The sequence below is a fragment of the Phaseolus vulgaris genome, chromosome 3 (genome assembly GCF_051622355.1).
Source record: "Phaseolus vulgaris cultivar YP4 chromosome 3, ASM5162235v1, whole genome shotgun sequence".
Lineage (NCBI taxonomy): Eukaryota > Viridiplantae > Streptophyta > Magnoliopsida > Fabales > Fabaceae > Phaseolus > Phaseolus vulgaris.
The window spans coordinates 44,019,038-44,038,957 of NC_143500.1; the positions used below are offsets into that span (position 1 = coordinate 44,019,038).

Below are 19,920 nucleotides of genomic sequence, written 5' to 3' on the forward strand. Positions count from 1 at the left end.
TTAGATGGTTCTATACAACTCTCCACATTCTCAAAATATAACTTTTCTTCTTTCTACATCCAAATAACTTAACTTTTCAATCATTTTCTTTTCTTTCTACTTCCACAATCATTTAAACAAAACATAGTGAATTTTCTACAAATTTATTGAAAAAGGCAAAATTTAAACATTTTTATATGAATGGATAAATATTGTCTGAGAAGATAGTTTTGAAATGAAAAAAACCGAGCTTTTTAAAAACGATTTTAGTCCATAAAATTTTCAATACTTAAGCCGTGCAATTAAACAAGTTTTTTACAATATTTAAAAAAAGTTGTATGCATGACTTTAATTAATTTTCTTTTGTTTTTTATATTAAAGACGTGTTTTTAAATTTTTTGTTGTTGTAAATCTTATATTTTAGCAAGACATTAAATTTATTTAAACCATGCCCACTGAAACCAATTTATTGAATTTTGTTATATTTTTAATTGTGGGTTTCATCACGATTTTAGTTTTTTTTTTTAATTTTTTTTAAAGTTGTGTCCATTCACAAGAATTTATTATTAGACATTTTTATTTAAAATAGAAAATATTCTTTCATTGAATATTTTTCCATTGTTGTAATCACATTTTAGATATTTTTTAGCAATTATTTTATATATTTTTTTAATTTTTTATTTAATGATTATTCTTTTAATGTAAATGTTTTATCATTTATTTTATAATTTTTTTTAAATGAATATATTAATTTTAATTTTAAAATAGTATTTATATTTAATGTAATTTGTAAAATTTGAAATAGTAAGATTGTAAAAAATAAATAATTGTTTTTACCACTATTTTAATAAAGTGATAATTAATATTAAATAATTCTATTTAAGGTAGTAAAGTAAAGTATTTATTTGTGAGAGATGATGCTAAGAAAATTGAAAATTCTTTGTTTGTTAAAATTAAAATTAATATATATTTTTTAAAAAAAAATATAAAACATTTACGTTAAAAATATAAACATCAAATACAAAACAATTTATAAAAACAAAATCTAAAATTTGCTTCATTGTATGATTTTCCAAAAATTAAAAAAATCCTAAAATGAAGACATTGTTTCCCTAATCACAATTTAAAAAAAATAATATATTCATTACAATGGAAACATACCTTTAAAAAAAACAAAAACAAAAAACAATAAGAATTAAAGTAAGAAATACATGACTTCCACCAAACAATGAGTATAACTTAAAAAAAAAAAACTATAAGTCACGTTGAAATGCATGACTTCCAATTTTTTTTTTTATCACGTCTTTAATATAAAAAAGTATAAAAATTAAAATAAATTTAAATTGTACATCTAAGTGTGACTTCTTTAAAAAAAAATTAAAAAGTGTCAGAACACATTGAATTCCAACAGAACCAAAATATGTTTGGATGTACGATTTCTTCATTTTTAAATCTTCTTTCCAAACACACCACTTTTCTGCTTATATAAACAGTTTAAAATTATTTATTATAGTAAATTTGTTAAAAATTGCACTATTTAGTAAAGTTGTCCTTGATGTGTTGCACTACCATTTGCGCATCCACTAATGATATATTCTTTATACTACGAACAAGATCAACAAAATTATTAAAAAACTTGAATAAATTATTGTAACTATTTTGGGTATGAGTGTATTAGGTACTTGTGCTCATTGTAACCTAATTTATATTATTTTCAAAAGTCACTTTTGGAAGATGTTCATAATCAGAAGTCAAATTAGCATAGATCTCAATTACAGGATTACATGGAGATCCAGTTTTCTATTTTTATATTGAAATCATAGTTGATTGAAGAACCTTTATGATTTTGAAATTTAGGCAAAAGAGGGGAATTGAATCCCATACCTCCACATTTGATGGGATTGGAGAATACAGGAATCAAAGATATTGTCACCAGAATTTAGTTATTCACTGTATTATATATTTTTTATAGAAACTAATGCTTTCCAAAGTTGTAAATATTTATATATGATAAAATTAACTCTCTAAGACTTAAGTTGAAGATCTTAAAAGGAAGGAAAAGAAGAAAAAGTAAAGATATTATGTTTGAAATGAAATATTAGACGTACACATTTTTTAATATAAAGTATTTAATCTTAATTCAGAGATTTGTCTCTTAGATTCAACCACCCATTGACACAGTACGGAATACCTAATGGGTTGCATTTTTTTAGCTAATAATATAAAATAAAAAGATAAAAAAATGAAAAAATGAAAATATTCCTTAAACATAAAACTAAGTGTAAGTTAATGGTGTTTAAGTGAGTAGTGGCTAGTGACTGGGAATTGCTTTAAGAGTAACGATTATTTTAATGAAATAAAAAAAAAAAAGTGTTTGGCAGAGTAACACATTATAATGCGATGTGCGTTCCACAGATACGTATCGGATATTCGGATTTGGGCTTTCCTTTTCCAAACCCTGCTTTCGTACAGATTACCTAATTTTGGTGCCAATAACATCTCAGGATCTCATCCTTCTATATATGCTTACTTCTGTAATTTCAATTTTGGAACATCACAATATTACTAATTTTATGATTTTCAATTTATGAAAACAGTGTCGTGGTTGCAATATAAACTGATTTACGTTGTTATTCATACACAATTCATTGGATTGTGTTATATAAACTCTTAATTTTCTTACAGTGTTAGCATTAACTGGATTTTGAATCTATACAAATAACTCATTCTAACTCATATTGGAACATTTCCAACTACAGTTGTAATTAGGTAAGAACAGTTATTGATTTAGTTTACCATTGAAGAAAGATGGCCAAAAATCGGTTCTTACATTGCTGTTGCATTGAAATTTTTTTATTACTTAGTTTGAGCAAGTTTTTGGAAATTAATATTCCACCACTGTAAAGTGTAAGAGTAGGTCGAAAAATGAATGCGGCAAATATTAAAATATCTTCTTCATGTGTTTGCATCACCCTTCCATTTACGGGTTTTGATTCGTGCTACTGCTCCTTCCACTGCAATTTTCATTCCGGAATGAGAACTATATATGCATGAGATCGCTTCACACACAGTCTCACATGTCACACAAAAATCTCCCAACTTCACTGACCGTTTCTTTGCTTCCTTGTTTCTCATGCATTGCTCGGTTTGTGCCTCGGAAACTGTAGCTTCTTTTTTGCTGAAGTGCTTCAGTTATAACCTTAAGTTACCTTGCCCTTTTCACTTCTTCATTGCTACCATCACTTTAATGTAACCGCAATCTTCTTTCTTGTGAAAAGAAAAAAAGTAATTTTTATATTTGATGAACGTACAATTTCTCTTTCATTTAATATCCAATTTGTCACAAGTCTTCTAAACCATTATTTCCCATCATGGTCTCAGTCATGGAATCTCGTTAATCTCGCCAGACAAACCCATCTGGGTCTAGCTTTTCATACTCGACAACTCTGTTTGTGTTCTGTCATGTCCATTCTCTCAGGCGTACCTGAGCTGTAACCAGTGCAACTTGTAATGATGGGCTTCCGTTAATTTCTTTGGATTGTTCTCCAAGGGTAGCCCTCAATTTCAGTTTGAATGTGACTGATGTGAACTTCTGTTTAACCTTTGCTTTCAGAATGACGATTACATGGAAGGCTCGTGTGGTAAGATAGTATTTTGGTTATTGACCCCATCGTGGTTGAACTCTACCCTTCATATTCAGCTTATGGAGAATGTTCACTTTTCTGTTACTCTCGAATTCAACTTACCCAAGTGTTTTTTATTCATTTACTAACATAACTCATTCTTTGGTCACTCATAGCAATTTATCCAAAACATTTTCATTGTCATTGCAAATGAGAATTCATCATCTGGATTCGTTTATTCGTTTTCTGGCCTGGTGTGCTACTACATGCTACAGATGAACATCCATTTTTTTTCTTGCTTTCCTATGTAGGAAGATTTAGATATGTAAGTTTTCCATCTCCCTGCTCAAAGTTTGGTTATAGACACTTCTACTAAGCAACTTTAATCATCATTTGCCTCTAGAGTCCCTTGAAGTGATTCACTATCTTCCACTAAAATCTTCTGCTTATTTCCTACAAACTAAAACTCATCTCCTCACCTTCCAATACCTTCATGGAAGAAACATTTGTTCCGTTACGCGGGATCAAGAATGACCTCAAGGGAAGACTTGTGTGCTACAAACAAGATTGGACTAGTGGATTCCAAGCAGGCATCAGGTTCGTGGTATAAATTTGTAGATTCTGATATTTCAGTCTAATTATGGATAAAATTTTCCATAAATACTGGTAGCAGAAGATAATAGGAAGGAAAAATGAAATAAACCTTTTTTATAAACTAAAATTAGTTTATTTGTAAATTAATTTTAAATTGTGAGTTTTCTTTTTTCATTTACCTTCCTACTTTCTTTTTCTGTAAGTGTTTAATTGTGTAGAACATTATTTAACATGCCTAGCTGCATCAAGTTTGAAACCAAAAACCACCCAGATGAGAAAAAATAAATAACACATAACCAATGCAAATGGAACAGCCAATTACAGTTTGCCTCATGAAACTTAGAAGATTTGTTAAACATTTAATTTTGATGTTGTTTGATATAGGATCCTTGCCCCAACTACATATATATTTTTCGCTTCAGCAATTCCAGTTATCTCTTTTGGGGAGCAACTGGAGAGAAATACAGGTACAATAATACTTTTGTGGTTCAGTGTCCTTTTTGGAATTTTGGTGTCCCTGTTTCTGAGAAATGTTTCATTGATTATATTCTATAGATGGAACTCTAACTGCAGTGCAGACCCTTGCATCAACAGCACTCTGTGGCATTATCCATTCAATCTTAGGAGGGCAGCCCCTCCTCATTCTTGGTGTAGCCGAGCCAACAGTTCTGATGTATACATTTTTGTATGACTTTGCAAAGGATAGAAAGGATTTGGGACACAAACTATTCCTTCCTTGGACTGGATGGTACCTCTTGATTTCCTTGAGTGGTGAGTTATTTATTGAAAGGAAATTGCTGTTGATTTGAAAAATAAATTCTTCACCTTTTGATTTTTAGGGTGTGTGTTTGGACTGCTGCGTTGCTCTTCTTGCTGGCCATTCTTGGGGCATGCTCCATAATCAACAGATTCACGCGCCTTGCAGGTGAACTATTTGGTCTGCTGATTGCAATGCTCTTCATGCAGCAGGCTATAAGGGTGAGTATACATATTCCAACCATGAGCAATTTTTGTCAAGTAATATGAAAATTGGATATTTGGATCATATACAGGTGTCCTTTATTTACAATTACCAAAATTAAAACTCCTGTTTAGTAATAAAGTCAGTAATCTCCTTCTTAAAAGGGACTCGTGGAAGAGTTCGGTGTGCCCCAGTCCCAGAGAGAAGGTACCAATCAGACTGCACTCCAATCTTCTTGGCTGTTTGGCAATGGAATGTTTGCTTTGGTTTTGTCATTTGGCCTTCTGTTTACTGCACTAAGAAGCCGTAAGGCTAGATCCTGGCGATACGGAGCAGGTAGTGGTTATACTCTGAATCCTGATGAAAAGATTCAGTAGGGAATTTAATGCTTTGCAAGATACACTACAAATTTGATTGTGATTTGCTACTATTCTGTTCTCTGGGCTATCTCTTCGGTCTATTGATTCAAAATTTCCTTCATGCATTCTGCTGATTAGTTTTTGCTACAAGTTACTTTCTAATAAATAAGATTGTGTTATAGGTTGGTTGCGGGGATTTATAGCTGATTATGGAGTTCCACTAATGATTCTGGTGTGGACTGCTGTGTCTTATATACCAACAAATAAGGTTCCAAGGGGAATCCCTAGGCGACTTTTCAGTCCAAATCCATGGTCTCCCGGTGCATACACAAATTGGACAGTAATTAAGGTCTCTGATTATTTAATATGGATAATATTCTCACTGTAAACGATAGACAATGTCACTTTTGGGAAAGCTGAATTCTATATTTTTCCCTTGAAATGTGTAGTTCTTTGCTCATTTTTCCTTTTACTAGCAGGAAATGTTGAATGTGCCTCTCATCTATATTATTGGAGCTTTTATACCAGCGACTATGATTGCTGTGCTTTATTACTTTGATCACAGTGTTGCATCACAGCTTGCCCAGCAAAAGGAGTTCAATCTAAGAAAACCCTCATCATATCATTATGACCTTCTCCTCTTGGGCTTCTTGGTATGTTATTTCTCTGAAATACTTCTGAAATTCATTTGCGGTATTCATGAATGGCAAATGAAGGCCTTGTGTAGACATATAGCAGATAGTTTCCTTTTAAAATCTTATTTAAGTTGTTTGCCAGACCATTTTGTGTGGGCTTATTGGAATCCCTCCATCCAACGGTGTGATTCCTCAATCTCCAATGCATACTAAAAGCTTAGCTACCCTAAAACATCAGGTAATATAATTTTCTTACCTTAGATAATTACATAGCTCAACTGTTAATTGTGAATCTTTTTTTCCTGCAAACTTCTTCATTTATTTTGGTGGACAAATAGTTTTTTTCTGGCAGAGTCACCAGAATCTAACCAGTTCATTACTTCATAGTTATTGTTAATAACTGTTTTGGATACTATCTAATGCATGTTTCTAGTGAAAACTATCTATCAGTTTCATTCTGAAACTAAAACTATGTTACCCTTTCATTACCTCCTCTTGTAGTATGTTGTCTGTCATTGTCTCACTAATTTTTCTGTGTACAGACAAACTTGTATAGTCCATGTTGCCAACTTTTGCTTCTTTGTAGCTAAGCTATTTGACAATCATTGATACTTGTTTTGTTTGGAACAGCTCTTGCGTAACAAAATTGTATCTGCCGCACGGAAAAGCATGCAGAAAAATATGAACCTGAATCAGCTATACCGAAGTATGCAAGAAGCATATGATCAAATGCAGACTCCGTTAGCCCACCAAATACCACCTGCCTTGGTAAATATAATCCTATCAGTTCCTAACGATTCGAAATTTATGATCTTTCTCACCTTTATCCAATATTCTGTTACCAAGCAGGGGCTAAAGGAGATGAAGGAATCCACCATCCAACTGGCTCAAAGTCATGGATACATTGACACCCCTGTTGATGAGATTGTTTTCGATGTGGATAAAGATATTGATGACCTTTTACCAGTTGAAGTTAAAGAACAGCGCCTCAGCAATCTGCTGCAGGCATTAATGGTTACACTTTGTGTTGCTGCTATGCCTCTTTTGAAGAAGATACCAACTTCAGTGCTTTGGGGTTACTTTGCTTTCATGGCAATTGAAAGCTTGCCCGGAAATCAGTTTTGGGAGAGAATATTATATCTTTTCACTGCTCCAAGTCGAAGATACAAGTATATCCATGCTCATAGTCAATTTTATCATTTTCATGGTCCTAGGATTCATGGATATCAATAGTGTCAAAATTTTCATCCTGCATCAACTTCCTACTTTTAGTCCGTAAGAAGCATAAATTCTTTGATTTTCTAGAATTTCACTACCAGTTTATTTGTTCATTTATTTTTACTCAAATATTGCTAGAAGTTATTTAATCTCTTGGGATTGTGATGATTCCTGGACTCCCACAACATATATCCATGTTAAAATTAACATTTGTTTGCATTTCATGAATTTCCATCTTTAGCATTATCATTACATTTTATAATGTTGAAGATGATGATTCCATTTTCTTTTCTCTTTACAAGAGTGCTGGAGAAACACCATGCGGCCCTTATAGAGACCGTGCCTTTCAAAACGGTTGCCATGTTTACATCATTCCAGATAGCTTACTTGCTTCTCTGCTTTGGTCTAACCTGGATACCAATTGCCGGGGTCCTTTTCCCACTGTTAATCATGCTTCTTATCCCAGTACGTCAATATTTCCTTCCCAAGTTTTTTAAAGGAGCCCATCTTCAAGAGTTGGATGCTGCAGCATATGAGGAAGCACCTGTTGTCAGTTTCAACTTGTCATTCGAAGTAGGTAGTTTGAACCATTATCAAACTAGCATAAGAAGTCTTTCTTGAATTAGTTGCTTTTATAATTGAGGATGCATAAGAAGTCTTTCTTGAACTAGTTGCTACCAACATTATATTACATATATATCTGTCGAAGATCTTGTTCGTAGATTGATGCTTATACACCTCACAGGGTTCAGGTAGTCAGACAGCAACATTCAATACTAGTAGTGGGGAAATTCTTGACGAAACTATTACAAGGAGTCGTGGGGAGATCCTCAGTCAGAAATCAAGGAATTCAACTCCAACATCATGTGGACATACTATTCCTGCTTATGCAAATATCTCATAGGATTCAATGCCCTCGAGTAACTCAATTGAGAGGGGAAAGCCGCCTAGGATCATTCACGATCATGAAGGAGATCAAGTTCAACAAAAGTACTAGTTCACAGCCGTCGTTTCTTGGACAATATTCCAATGGTTCACCTTCAAAGCTAATTGGGTATTAGGTTCTTCGAAAATAGTGTTCAGTAGTGCTCTAGGTCATGAGCTTGATTTATGTAATACAAGTTATTGTATAGATGTTTATCTTTGACACTTCTTCCTTTCAATCTTTAACCATATTGACTTCATTATACCTTAATACAGAATGAGCAGTGGTATTTTCAAGTTGATGGATAGATGATGTTGAATCTAACTTTAGGTTTATTTATGTGTAGTGTATATGTAAACTGCAAAGGAAGAAAAACAACGAGGGGATTTTGAAACAAAGATCTGATGAATATTTATCTTACTATTTGCTGCTAAATAAACCATCGTATGAATGTATAGTTAATTCGCAGTGAATATAATAGACCTTGCCTTCAACCTTCTTCGTTGCCAAATTTACCGCATATGTTCTGTAATATATGTTAGCAGTTTAATTATAAATTTGGTTCTACTTGACACCATTTTTTGTTTACTAAAGTTATGAGTGAGTTAAGAGTATTTTTCTTGTAGGGACCAAAATGAAAAATAGTCATGTGTAGGCGTATACCAAAATGTACGCAGAGAAAAAATGAAGTGTGGTTCTTTTTAAGGTAGGGCTTAATATGAAAAACAATTTTAGAGACTAAAAAAGGTGTTAAGTGTATAAATCAACTTTATAATTGAATATTTGTAAGACTATAAAGCCAAATTGCTGAGAACATTTGATTGTGGCCTTCAAACAACTTGCTTTTATTCTGTTTAACACTGGTAAAAGGCTGGTTCATGTAGGGAATTCTTGGTGCATGATTTCAAACACGCTTTTAGTAATTGTTTTCATCGTAGCTTACTTTGAAAATAAATATAGTGATTTTGATGTCTAGATAATATGTATGCTAAGTAAAGCTCATCTGAAGAAGTGCTGATTTCAACAAATAGTGGCAATGAAAGCATGCACAGGACAATGATATGTTAGACGTGCTTTTGATAGAGTTTGCTTTTTTCCTGGTTGGAAAACGTGTGCAGACAGCATTTGTTTCAAATTGTAATCAAAGTGAAGCTCTGGTCCTACATTTGTCACCCAACTCATCCTCAAGTTAAGCCCTTCTCGTCATCAGCACCAGGCAGTCATTTCAAAGCTGTAGACAGACTTGCACCTAGTTCTGCTTTCTAGTAGTGGCCAGAGTACGTTATCTCTGCGCCCACATGTTGAACCATATGTTAAAGATATCAGTAAGTAATCATGGATAACTATATTTGCAGTTGTTATGGCCACGTGAGGCTAATGAACGTAATGGCTAAAGGAGTAATGGGGTAGGTTCATTAGTCATTACAAATCTACTGGCTTTGGGTTGGTGAGTATCTCATCAAGTGATTTTATCTTTCACTTGTCTTTCCATATTCAACATGTTGGACAGACAGTGATCATCAGCAAAGTAGATATTTCATAGATGGATTTTATGATATTGATTAATGACTACCATGTTTAAAGCTTCATGAAGCTCGGACACTCTTCTTAAATAACGTGTCGGTGTCGGATACTCGTATCGGACACCAACACTCGTATGACACTTGTAAGACACGTATTTGTGAAGTGTTACATTCAAAAAGTATTTATTAGATTTCTAACAATCTAGTACAATTCTAAGGTATCTTCATGTCCGTGTCCGTATAAGTTTAAAGTCTTAACCAATTTTATGGGACAGTCATGTTTTTCAATTTAAGAGAAACAGTAAATAGAACCTAACTACTACTTACATTTAGAATCATGGGAATACGGTTCCTAATCATACAATAGCTTCTGATTCTTTAATGCTGTCTGACAGTGAATTATGATCACTATGACTGTCTACTTTGTAAAAGATGTGCTTTCCTGGAAGGAGACGAGAGATGGTGGCGCTCTTTAGGACGCATGGCATGATCCATGATATGGAACATAGCTTAGTGGAAATCTAACTCTCGTTGCACTGTCTTTGATACGCACTACCACCACTATTATCCAAGATACTGAAACTGTGTTCTATCAAGTTGTAATGGTATCATTGCTCGGAACGAAGAGACCATGGGAAACTCTAGAAAGTGATACCTATGATGCAAAGAGAACACGAGTGTTTATTTTCTTACAATGTAGTGGGAAATTTGCCTATTGAACATTAGAACTTCTAACACGTTTTAAGCAGTAGTTTTCTTTGTTTTTCAGATTTAAGCAGTATTTTTCTTTGTTTTTCAGAAGATTATGAACAAAAGGGTTATGAGTATAAATGAGAGTATAACTTCTAAATTAAGTAGAAATGAAAAAGTGATTTATAGTTTTTTTATATAAATTTGACTCATGTTGATATTGTATATTGGCTTATCAGAATTGCTAGTTCATTTTGGTAAGTGGTTTATAGAAGTGAAGTAACATAGGTTTTATTTTATTGAAGACAACCTAATAAAGCAAATATGTTGACCAAAGTGCATCTACCAAACACTGGATAGTGACCCTAAAAGGTTAGGAAGTAGCACCCACAGATAAAGATATTGGATGTAGAAACATTATGAACAGAGCATCACACTGCATGCATCATTCTATACAAGGGAGTCTATATAAGTAGGTTTAATTTAACAAAACACAAGGTAACACATTCTAATTCTCATTTATTTCACTATTTTTTTCTAACATCAATTTCGGTGGAAGAGTCCTTGTAAGTGACTTGATTAATTTGGTTCATAAAAGACAATAAGAGATATTAACCTCAAATATTTCTTTTCTTCACCATCCATTTAAATTATATTATATAGTTTATCTAGTCAAAATCATTTATTTAAATTATACACTTAAAATTCACTCCTTTTTTTTAGCTTCGTTAATCATATTTTTTATTGAAATTAGGAGATTAGTATATGGATTTGTTTTTAGACATATGGATTATTAGAGGAACCATTGTTTATAATTAATAATATTAAGAAATTGTTTTTATATGTGTATTATCCCGTACTAAATAATAGAAATGTATAGTATATTATGTATTAGTGAACGAAAATAGTTAAAAACAGTTATGACAATTCACCTTATAATTCATCAGTAATTATCCACGTTGTTCAATGCTTGGTCTTAACTACCAAGTAATTATCAAATTATCTTAATAATATGATACATGTAAGTAAAGAAGAACATGACCTAAATGGTTACTACAAAGTAGTAACTTTATTTGTGCATTTACTTAAGTCCATGAGTTTATAAATACCTCAATTCTCTCTAGAAGTACATCTATCCTATTATTCATTGACTTATACACAAAATCATCTATATTCTTATTGACTTAAACGTCAGAGAATCTTTTGTAGGTGCACCACCACTCATTGAAACAACCTGAAAATTCTTAACGTATCCACATACACCTCGATGACAAATGTTAGTCTTTGGTCTTCTATGTATCAATCGTCATAATCACTCAATTGTCAATTTTCGTTTTGGAGAGTGAAAAGTACTTGTGAAAGGTCATCTGACGTTCAAGTTAATACTCAATGTGTGGTGGTTAAGTATGATAAATACTAATAATATATAATATGATGTTAATCAACCTATTTATAAAAATGAATTATTATACCCTCGTCTTTCTCTAGAGACCCATATCATAAACAAATAGGGTAGGTAGCCAACAACCACACTAGCACTAGCATGATTTTCATGATTGATTTCTGTATTAGTATGAAATCATATATTTTTTTTTTAAATCTTCTTCTTAACTTATTTTAAGGTAGGTACCGAAGTATATTTGTCTAACTAATTAGCTATTTAAGTCAAGTGGGTCTAAGTGAGCGGGTCTAGATGTAGATTTCTAAGAAAAATAAACTTAAACTTGATAAATTTGGTTATATTAAGTTTAGTCATGTATGCTTTTGTTTGAAAGAATGCAATTATGTCTAATATAACTGTATTTTATTCTCAACTTTTATTGTCGGCCCATTTTATCCTACGAATGTTGTCATTTTTTTTCCTTTCTGTCTTATTTTTGTTAAATTCCAAATAACAACAACACTTTCTAACCATTTTAAACTATCAATAAGCGAATGTTTTGATGATATACAACTTAATCAGTGAGGTTTTATTGTTTTGGGTACATGCATACTTTATCTTGTACTTGATTCAGAATGTTTTTAAAATGTTTTTTAACTCAACAAAAAAAAATTAAAATATAATCAACATCATAAAATATTGCCAAACATTTGTATATACTCAATTATCTCAACTCATATTTAGAGTACAATACACACATATAATCAATTATTGCTTTCAACAACCAATTAAACTTTTCTGAATGAATTTTTATATTATCAAAAGTAAGAGAATCAATTATCATTTAAAATATTTAATTAAATTCATTTTTAAAGTATATAAATTTCTCTTTGTTTAAGAAAAAGCTTTAATACAATACTCTGATCTTTTAACACACTCATAAGTTAAATTTTATTATTAATATCTTACATAAATAAGTAGTTTATTATAAACACATATAATTTTTTTATTAATATTTTAAAAAATATTAGAGAGTTCCAAATTTTGAAATCTAAGCATTCTTGCATTTTTTCAGTATTTTATAACTAAAAATAGGAAATATGAATAATTAAAGAATAGCTGACATATTTTTCATCTTGAAAGGCATAGTTTAATGCAGAGAGATGGTCTTAATGTTGAAGGGTGTGGAAGAACGGTGAAGGCAACATAGAATCGCGTGGGCGCGTGTGAAGACGATGGTGAGGCCAAAGATAGTGTTGTTTGGAGATTCCATAACGGAGCAATCCATCAGAGAGAATGGATGGGGTGTTTCGCTTGCCAATGCATATTCCCGTAGGGTAAGATTTGTTCTCAACCAAACACTCTTCCGTCAGATCCCCTTTCTTAAATTATCAATATATTTCACAGTTAATGGCTTGCATTTTCAGGCTGATGTACTTGTTCGAGGTTATGGTGGATACAACACTAGGTGGGCTATGTTCTTACTGCACCACCTCTTCCCTCTGGTACCTTATTCTCACCTAAATCATGTTTCTTCCTGTTGGTGTCTGCACATTTGCCCCTTTTTAACCTCATATTAGATCTTTTTTTTATATATTTGATGATGAATATAACTAAATAGTATTTAAAATTATGTCTCATTCACGTTACACTAGGTTTGTGTAACTTAAAGCCAATCTGGGTTGACAAGTGAGTGACTAAGGATGAACTCTTACCTTTCTCATGGCTGTGGATTTGAAAATTCTCCTGTCACTTTCCCCCATTTGATACACAACCTTCCTTGAGAAATCTCCTAGTGCTCTGGAACTAGTTGAGTAACTCTACTGTGGGTAAAACATGCTAGCGGTATATAGGCCTGTGTATAGCACATCGATTCAAAGGAAAAAAAAAAGGATTGTGTATAACATGAAGAGATCAAATACTTACTTTTTAAAATAGAATTTGTTGAATTAAATTTTAAATACCTCATAAATTTTAGTATTTTCTATTGAGTGTGTTAAAAAAATTCGTTACATTGAGTACTCAATTTCTTTTTTATTTTTGTCTAAATACTCTACTGTCTGATTTTGCCATCAACGAGATTACTTTACTATTACTTTTGTCTTCCTGTCTTCAATCTGTGGGTCAAGTCAACTCGCTTCTTTCCTTTCTAATTTGCTCAAATTTGTTCGTCAACATTGAAGGAGGAGGGACACCAAAATCAAACAGCAAGTATATTTAGACAAAAAAAAAGATACTCAATGAGACGAAAATATTTATAAGGACATTAATTGAAAATACCTAAAGTTATGAGATATGTAAAACATAATTGAGTGCAAAAGCTTGAAGAATGTTAGGTAACAAAGTTTTGCATATGAACTAACTGATATCTTGAAATTTGTAACTGAAAATTAGTTTGTTTGAGCATTTAGGGTGATGGACCAGACTAGAAAACTGATTTTTGGTTGGACTGAACTTCTCATAGACTTGCATTACAGTTTTGGAACACAAAAAAGGAGTCTCCCCTGCCCCATTCCGAAAAAAGAGTCTTCCATTGCCTAAAAATAAGGCCTTTGTTTATTTTTGGCAAATTATTTTATTAATCTTGTGAGTTTTTAGTTGTTTGGATGGCTTCATTTCCAGGACTCAACTACACCACCTATTGCTACCACAATTTTTTTTGGTGCTAATGATGCAGCTTTGATAGGAAGAACCAGTGAAAGGCAACATGTACCTTATGAAGAATTCAAAGAGAACCTTAGAAAATTTGTTCGACACTTAAAGGTTACATTTTGTTGTTCAATACTTTTAGATTTAAATTTGATCAGATTCTGAATTACCCGTCCAACATTTTAACTCTAATTTTTATGTGCATTATCTGCAAAATTCTGATTTCATTTAAGCATTGAATTCATCGAATGATTCTGATGATTTACTGTCTTGTGCTTTCGAAGGCCCATGATTTCTTCTAGCTTTGTTGTTGTTTTTCTTGTTATTTTTTTCATTGAGTATCTTAGTGTTGGTTGTTTTAGTACTTTGTATTGGTAAAAAGGCTCGGCATATCAGCACATTTACTCTTATACATCAAGCGTAAGTTTGGATAAAAAACTTAATCGAGAAGTTGTTCAGCAAGCTATGTTCACATGCAAGCTTATGTCTTAAATTTTTCCATGAAAGTTATTGAAATAAACTACAGAGCTTATGGGGTATTTTGGCATATTCATGAGTCCAAACAAGTTCTGTAGAAGCTTCCCATTTTCCTCCCAAGTGCTAATTATATTACGTTGTTGATGTGAGTGTAATAATTTGTTTCAGGAATGCTCACCAACTATGAAAATTGTGCTTATTACTCCACCTCCAGTTAATGAGAAAGGACGCCTGGCATATGCAAAGTACTTATGAATTGCTTCTGTTAGATATAGTATTCATAATCTGCCTTCCTTTATAGACATCATTTTAATGTGCTATTATGTGCTTGACTATTTATGACACCTGTCTCACTGATACAATCAAATGGAATTGTTCCTTCTGTTTCACTAGTATGTTTACTTTTAGGGTAAATCCCTATTTTAGTCCCTGAGGTTATAAGCGCAGGTTTCTTCCTACTTAACATAAGTCTCACTTTAGTCACTGATTCTATCAAACATATGTACTGTAGTGCTTAATGTTGGTAGAAAATGATTAAATTTGATGAGACTTTGCACGATCAAGAACTAAAGTGATAAACATTTACAGTTTCTGAGGCTAAATTGGAGGGTTTCTCCTTTTTTTTACAAAATAAATGCAATAACTGTTACATCCATAGCCATTATAACTGCTATTGTGTGCCCGACAGTTGCATCCATCTTTTCCTAACCACCATTTGATTATTTATCCTCATGTCATATAGACCTGAAGTCCATGACATCGCTGTTGTAGTCCATTGATATACCACCCACCTACTCTCACAGTGTGGTAGTGGCTATCAGTATCAAATTGGGAAATATTTTGCTGTAGCTAAACCTGCATTGAAGTGTGATTATTCCTAATATGATTAAAGCTTCTGTTTGAAACTTTGTGCCACATTACTGTTTAGTTTTCGTTATTATTACACTTGCCAGCCCATGAAATTATGTTCTTTCGCAGCAAGAGAATGTTAATTTACAATTTACATTTACATTGGCTTCTAATTGTTCAACAGCAGTTAACTTCATATTTGAGATGATTTTGTTGGGTCTTGCAGATCCAAATACGGTGAGAAGGCTACCGAAGTACCTGAAAGAATAAATGAAGTAACTGTTCAATATGCTAACGCCTGTCTTGAGGTCGCATATGAAATGGGCGTGTCGTGTATCAATCTGTGGGCCATAATGCAACACACAGATGGCTGGCAAACGAAATATTTGAGGTTTGTTACAACCTGGCTTGAGAGATGTTGACTCTCACATAAGTGTGACCGAGTTATAGTTAAATCTTGATTATATCATGGATTACATTTCACTAAGATTTATTCATAAATACTTTTAGTTGAAGAAAATAAAAATAAAAAGTAGTTTTTTCCATGCTCTACAATTAACTATGAAAATGTTAAAAGCCATATTTTGGAAACTAATTTTTATAAATTAATTTATATACAAACTAATTTTAACTTAGGGGAAAAAATCTTTTTATTTTATTCTCTTAGAAGTGCATATTGAGAAGTCTCTGTCTTGATAGACCCTAAGTCTAAATATGATAATGTGATTCTGTTATCTTGTTAAGGGCATCATGAATTTACTTTTTTAGTCTGTTAAGGACATGGTAAACTATTTTCTTATATTTATGTATGAAAATTGATAGTTACGAAAGAGAAAAAAGTGAGGAATTTTAGGTTTGCGATTTATTTTTTGTCTAACATTATTCCGGGGCAATTTAATTTAGAATAATTCTAAATATTCCCCTTTAATTCCCTCAGAATTTCTTAATGAATAAAATTAACTCCAATACCTTTCATGAAAATTATGGGAGATTTCACCTGACAATTGATGTTTTGCTGTATAAGTGATGGGTTGCATCTGACAGCAGAAGGAAATACAGTAGTTTACAGAGAAGTGATAAAGGTGTTCGATGAAGCTGGACTTTCTGCTGATAACTTGCCATTTGATTTCCCTCACCACTCAAAAATTGATTCTAAGCATCCTGAGAGAGCTTTCCAGCAGAATGCTTGTGATGTCCAATTGTGATACTCTGGTCTAGTCTTGCACTGCTGTACTCTGTTCTATTTGGTGATCTACGATTTTTTTCCAGAAATATATTTGAGTATAATGCTTTAATGGAACCATAGTGAAGAATATTTTTCTAAATGAGGTTGTGGGATTGATGTAGTTGATCTCATAATGGGATATAATTGTTGTTGTGATGCTTTAATAAAACTATCGTTGTGATAATACTCACGTTGTGCGATGCTTATGCATGCAAACATCTATAATTTGATTCAGTATTTTTTTGGGAGTGCTAGTAACACTTTTAATATTATATTTCTAATATAATTTTTTTATTTTCATTTAAAATTTATTTAAAATTAAATAAGTGAAATTCATAAATAATTTCTAACAAATTTGTTAGTACAGAGAGTGTTCTAAAGATTCTAATATAAGTTTGGGGCCGGGCAGTTTTATGGAGGGGCTAATCCTTCTGCACCCTTAACATTTCATTTGCACTCCCTTGGGTATGAAATGACCAAAATACCCTCACGTCGTTTTATATACAACCCTATTCTCATTTCTCTCCACCTTCCTTCTTTCTCATCCTCATCTTTTCTCTTCCTCAGTCGGTGGTGCACCACTCCATTTGTTGTGCTTTTCTATAAGATTTTTTGCTCGACTAACATTGTCTTTTAAAGAACTATCACCAACTTGGTTGCATTGTTGCATCATAAAACAAGTTTGTTTTTGTGTTTTGTTATTTGATTTGGTTGATGTTGCGTGATTTTGGAATGGTTGATACATAATGTGTTTGGATTGTATAATACTAAACACATTTGATTTTTTTGATTTTTTTTTTATATTTCGAATTGTGAATTCGAAATGTAAAAAGTAATAATTTTGTTTAATTCTAATTAAATGATTTGGCATTTAGTAGAGACATGATTAGTACAAGAGGTGAGTTATCTAAGACCGAAATCAAATAGAGTTTGACGACGTCGATTTGTAGAAGAGATAGGAAATAAGTTGTCTCTTCACCAAATGCATGTGTTGCTTGCAGTTGTAAGAGGACCAGACAAACAATAAGGATTTGTTGACAAACTTTTTTCTAATACGATTCTGACTAGTTAGTTACGTTAACCAAGTTGCCTTATTACTCTGGAAGAGTGGGGATTGAAACAAATTAAAGTTAGTGTTGTACGAACGTAAGTTAGGTAAATTTAAAAATATAACATTTTTGTACTCATTGTCGTGAAAATGAAAAGTAGAAAGATATCATCAATGACCTCAAAAATGAGAAAATAGAGAATGCATTGATGAGAATAGCTGACAAATTGACCATGGATACTCTGGACAAAAGAGACAAAGTACCTCCAATGTTTTTTATAACTTCATATTATGAATGAGGATTTAAGAGAAAATTAAAAAAATGTATTTGCTACTCTTCATTTATAGAAAGGAAAATAAAATATAAATGGAAATATTCTTGTCTAAGAAAAAGTATGCACCAAGAAATGAAATCTTTTAAATATTTTTATAAATTATCTATAAAGAAATTCAATGAATACAAAAGAATTAATTACCACTACAATAAAATAATTAAATAGAAACTAATTTTAGAAATAAAAATAATTAGTTATTATTCAATTAAATTAGAGACCATTTTATAAATTAAAAAAATTATTGATATATAAAATTATTAATAAAAAATTATAAAATTGTTTCTAGATTGATATCTAATCATTAACTACTAAGGTTTTAGCTACTTACTACTTTATATTCTAAATTAGTGTCTATTAGTCTTTTAGAGATTAATTTAGAATCCAAAATACTAGTAGTCAAAACTAAGGTACCTAATTTAATTACCAATTTAAAAACCATTTTATAATTTTTTATTAATAATAGAAATCCACTTTAGATATGAATAATTTTTTAGTCTCTAAATTAGTATATAATTTACTCAATATAGTGACTAATTATTTTTAGTCTCTAGATTTTGTTACTATTTAATGATGTTCTTATAGTGTATTATCATGTCCAAGCTCATGCTGGAAACTTCTCCCGTGGGTGATTAAGGATGTCTTAGGAAAGGGGTGTGGAATTACTGAAATGACCATCATCTTATCGTAGGATCGCACTACCGAGACCATGACTTGTCACCCGGTCCAAGCCGAATGGCACCCGGTCATGACCATACAAAATAAATGATCTTACTCACAATAATTAGGGAGAAAGATAAAGAAATGATAGTTCAATTAGTTCAGTTCCATTCGGAAAAAAAACATAATTGGTCTAATTCTCTTTCTATATTTTTAATATATTCAAACATAGGCGCTTGACTCCACAATTAATTTATTATCAACCATTCATCTTATCGTAGGATCGCACTACCGAGACCATGACTTGGCACCCAGTCCAAGCCGAATGGCACCCGGTCATGACCATACAAAATAAATGATCTTACTCACAATAAATAGGGAGAAAAGAAAGATAAAGAAATGATAGTTCAATTAGTGGTGCTTGACTCCACAATTAATTTATTATCAACCATTCAATATGTATTAGGTTGTTCAGCTGTGTAAATTAAAATAATGATTCAACCAATATGGATCATTTTACAAAATAGATGGTTATCATACAAAATAAAATATAATCCTACTCCCGCAATAAACTGAAAAAAAAAGATGGTGCAATTAGTTCAGTCCAATTTGAAAAAAACATTAGTGATCTATTTCTCTTTTATATCTTGAATGTATTCAAACATAGGTGCTTTACACAATACTCCACAATTAATTTATTGTCAATCATTTAATATGTATTATCAAGATCATTTGCATCATGAGAGTCTATTCCAATCAGATTTAGAAACGATTTTAAATTTTTTTATTAAT

General features: G+C 31.9%; 2 protein-coding genes across 5 annotated transcripts; both read left to right on the forward strand.

The window, feature by feature from the left end:
- Positions 1-2,501: 2,501 nt before the first annotated feature.
- Positions 2,502-8,601, forward strand: LOC137807875 (putative boron transporter 2). 4 transcript variants are annotated; one of them, XM_090299555.1, is made up of 13 exons: positions 2,502-3,927; positions 4,006-4,199; positions 4,581-4,663; positions 4,752-4,944; positions 5,036-5,174; positions 5,322-5,493; positions 5,699-5,865; positions 5,996-6,169; positions 6,294-6,389; positions 6,782-6,919; positions 7,001-7,320; positions 7,672-7,942; positions 8,115-8,601. In XM_090299555.1, the coding sequence occupies exons 2-13, from the start codon at positions 4,096-4,098 to the stop codon at positions 8,271-8,273; spliced, it is 2,016 nt and encodes a 671-aa protein (XP_090155681.1). In that variant the 5' UTR covers positions 2,502-3,927; positions 4,006-4,095; the 3' UTR covers positions 8,274-8,601. The 4 variants fall into 4 exon arrangements, 3 of the variants coding, with proteins under 3 accessions (XP_090155681.1, XP_090155680.1, XP_090155682.1); XM_090299554.1 differs by having other exon boundaries at positions 3,055-3,264; positions 3,361-4,199; XM_090299556.1 differs by having other exon boundaries at positions 3,593-3,927; positions 4,752-4,967.
- Positions 8,602-12,934: 4,333 nt separating this feature from the next.
- Positions 12,935-17,272, forward strand: LOC137807876 (SGNH hydrolase-type esterase superfamily protein). Its single transcript, XM_068608711.2, has 6 exons — positions 12,935-13,225; positions 13,316-13,393; positions 14,511-14,651; positions 15,183-15,259; positions 16,090-16,254; positions 16,888-17,272. Exons 1-6 carry the CDS (start codon positions 13,124-13,126, stop codon positions 17,066-17,068), a joined length of 744 nt encoding a protein of 247 aa, XP_068464812.1. The 5' UTR covers positions 12,935-13,123; the 3' UTR covers positions 17,069-17,272.
- Positions 17,273-19,920: the final 2,648 nt, after the last annotated feature.

Bases quoted from the DNA above. Each gene is read 5' to 3' on its own strand.
- LOC137807875 (XM_090299555.1), top strand. From the start codon at position 4,096: ATGGAAGAAACATTTGTTCCGTTACGCGGGATCAAGAATGACCTCAAG. The intron at 4,664-4,751 runs GTACAATAATAC...TATATTCTATAG, and splicing joins GCAACTGGAGAGAAATACAG to ATGGAACTCTAACTGCAGTG. The intron at 6,390-6,781 runs GTAATATAATTT...TGTTTGGAACAG, and splicing joins TAGCTACCCTAAAACATCAG to CTCTTGCGTAACAAAATTGT.
- LOC137807876 (XM_068608711.2), top strand. From the start codon at position 13,124: ATGGTGAGGCCAAAGATAGTGTTGTTTGGAGATTCCATAACGGAGCAA. The intron at 13,226-13,315 runs GTAAGATTTGTT...TTGCATTTTCAG, and splicing joins CCAATGCATATTCCCGTAGG to GCTGATGTACTTGTTCGAGG. The intron at 15,260-16,089 runs GTACTTATGAAT...TGGGTCTTGCAG, and splicing joins GGACGCCTGGCATATGCAAA to ATCCAAATACGGTGAGAAGG.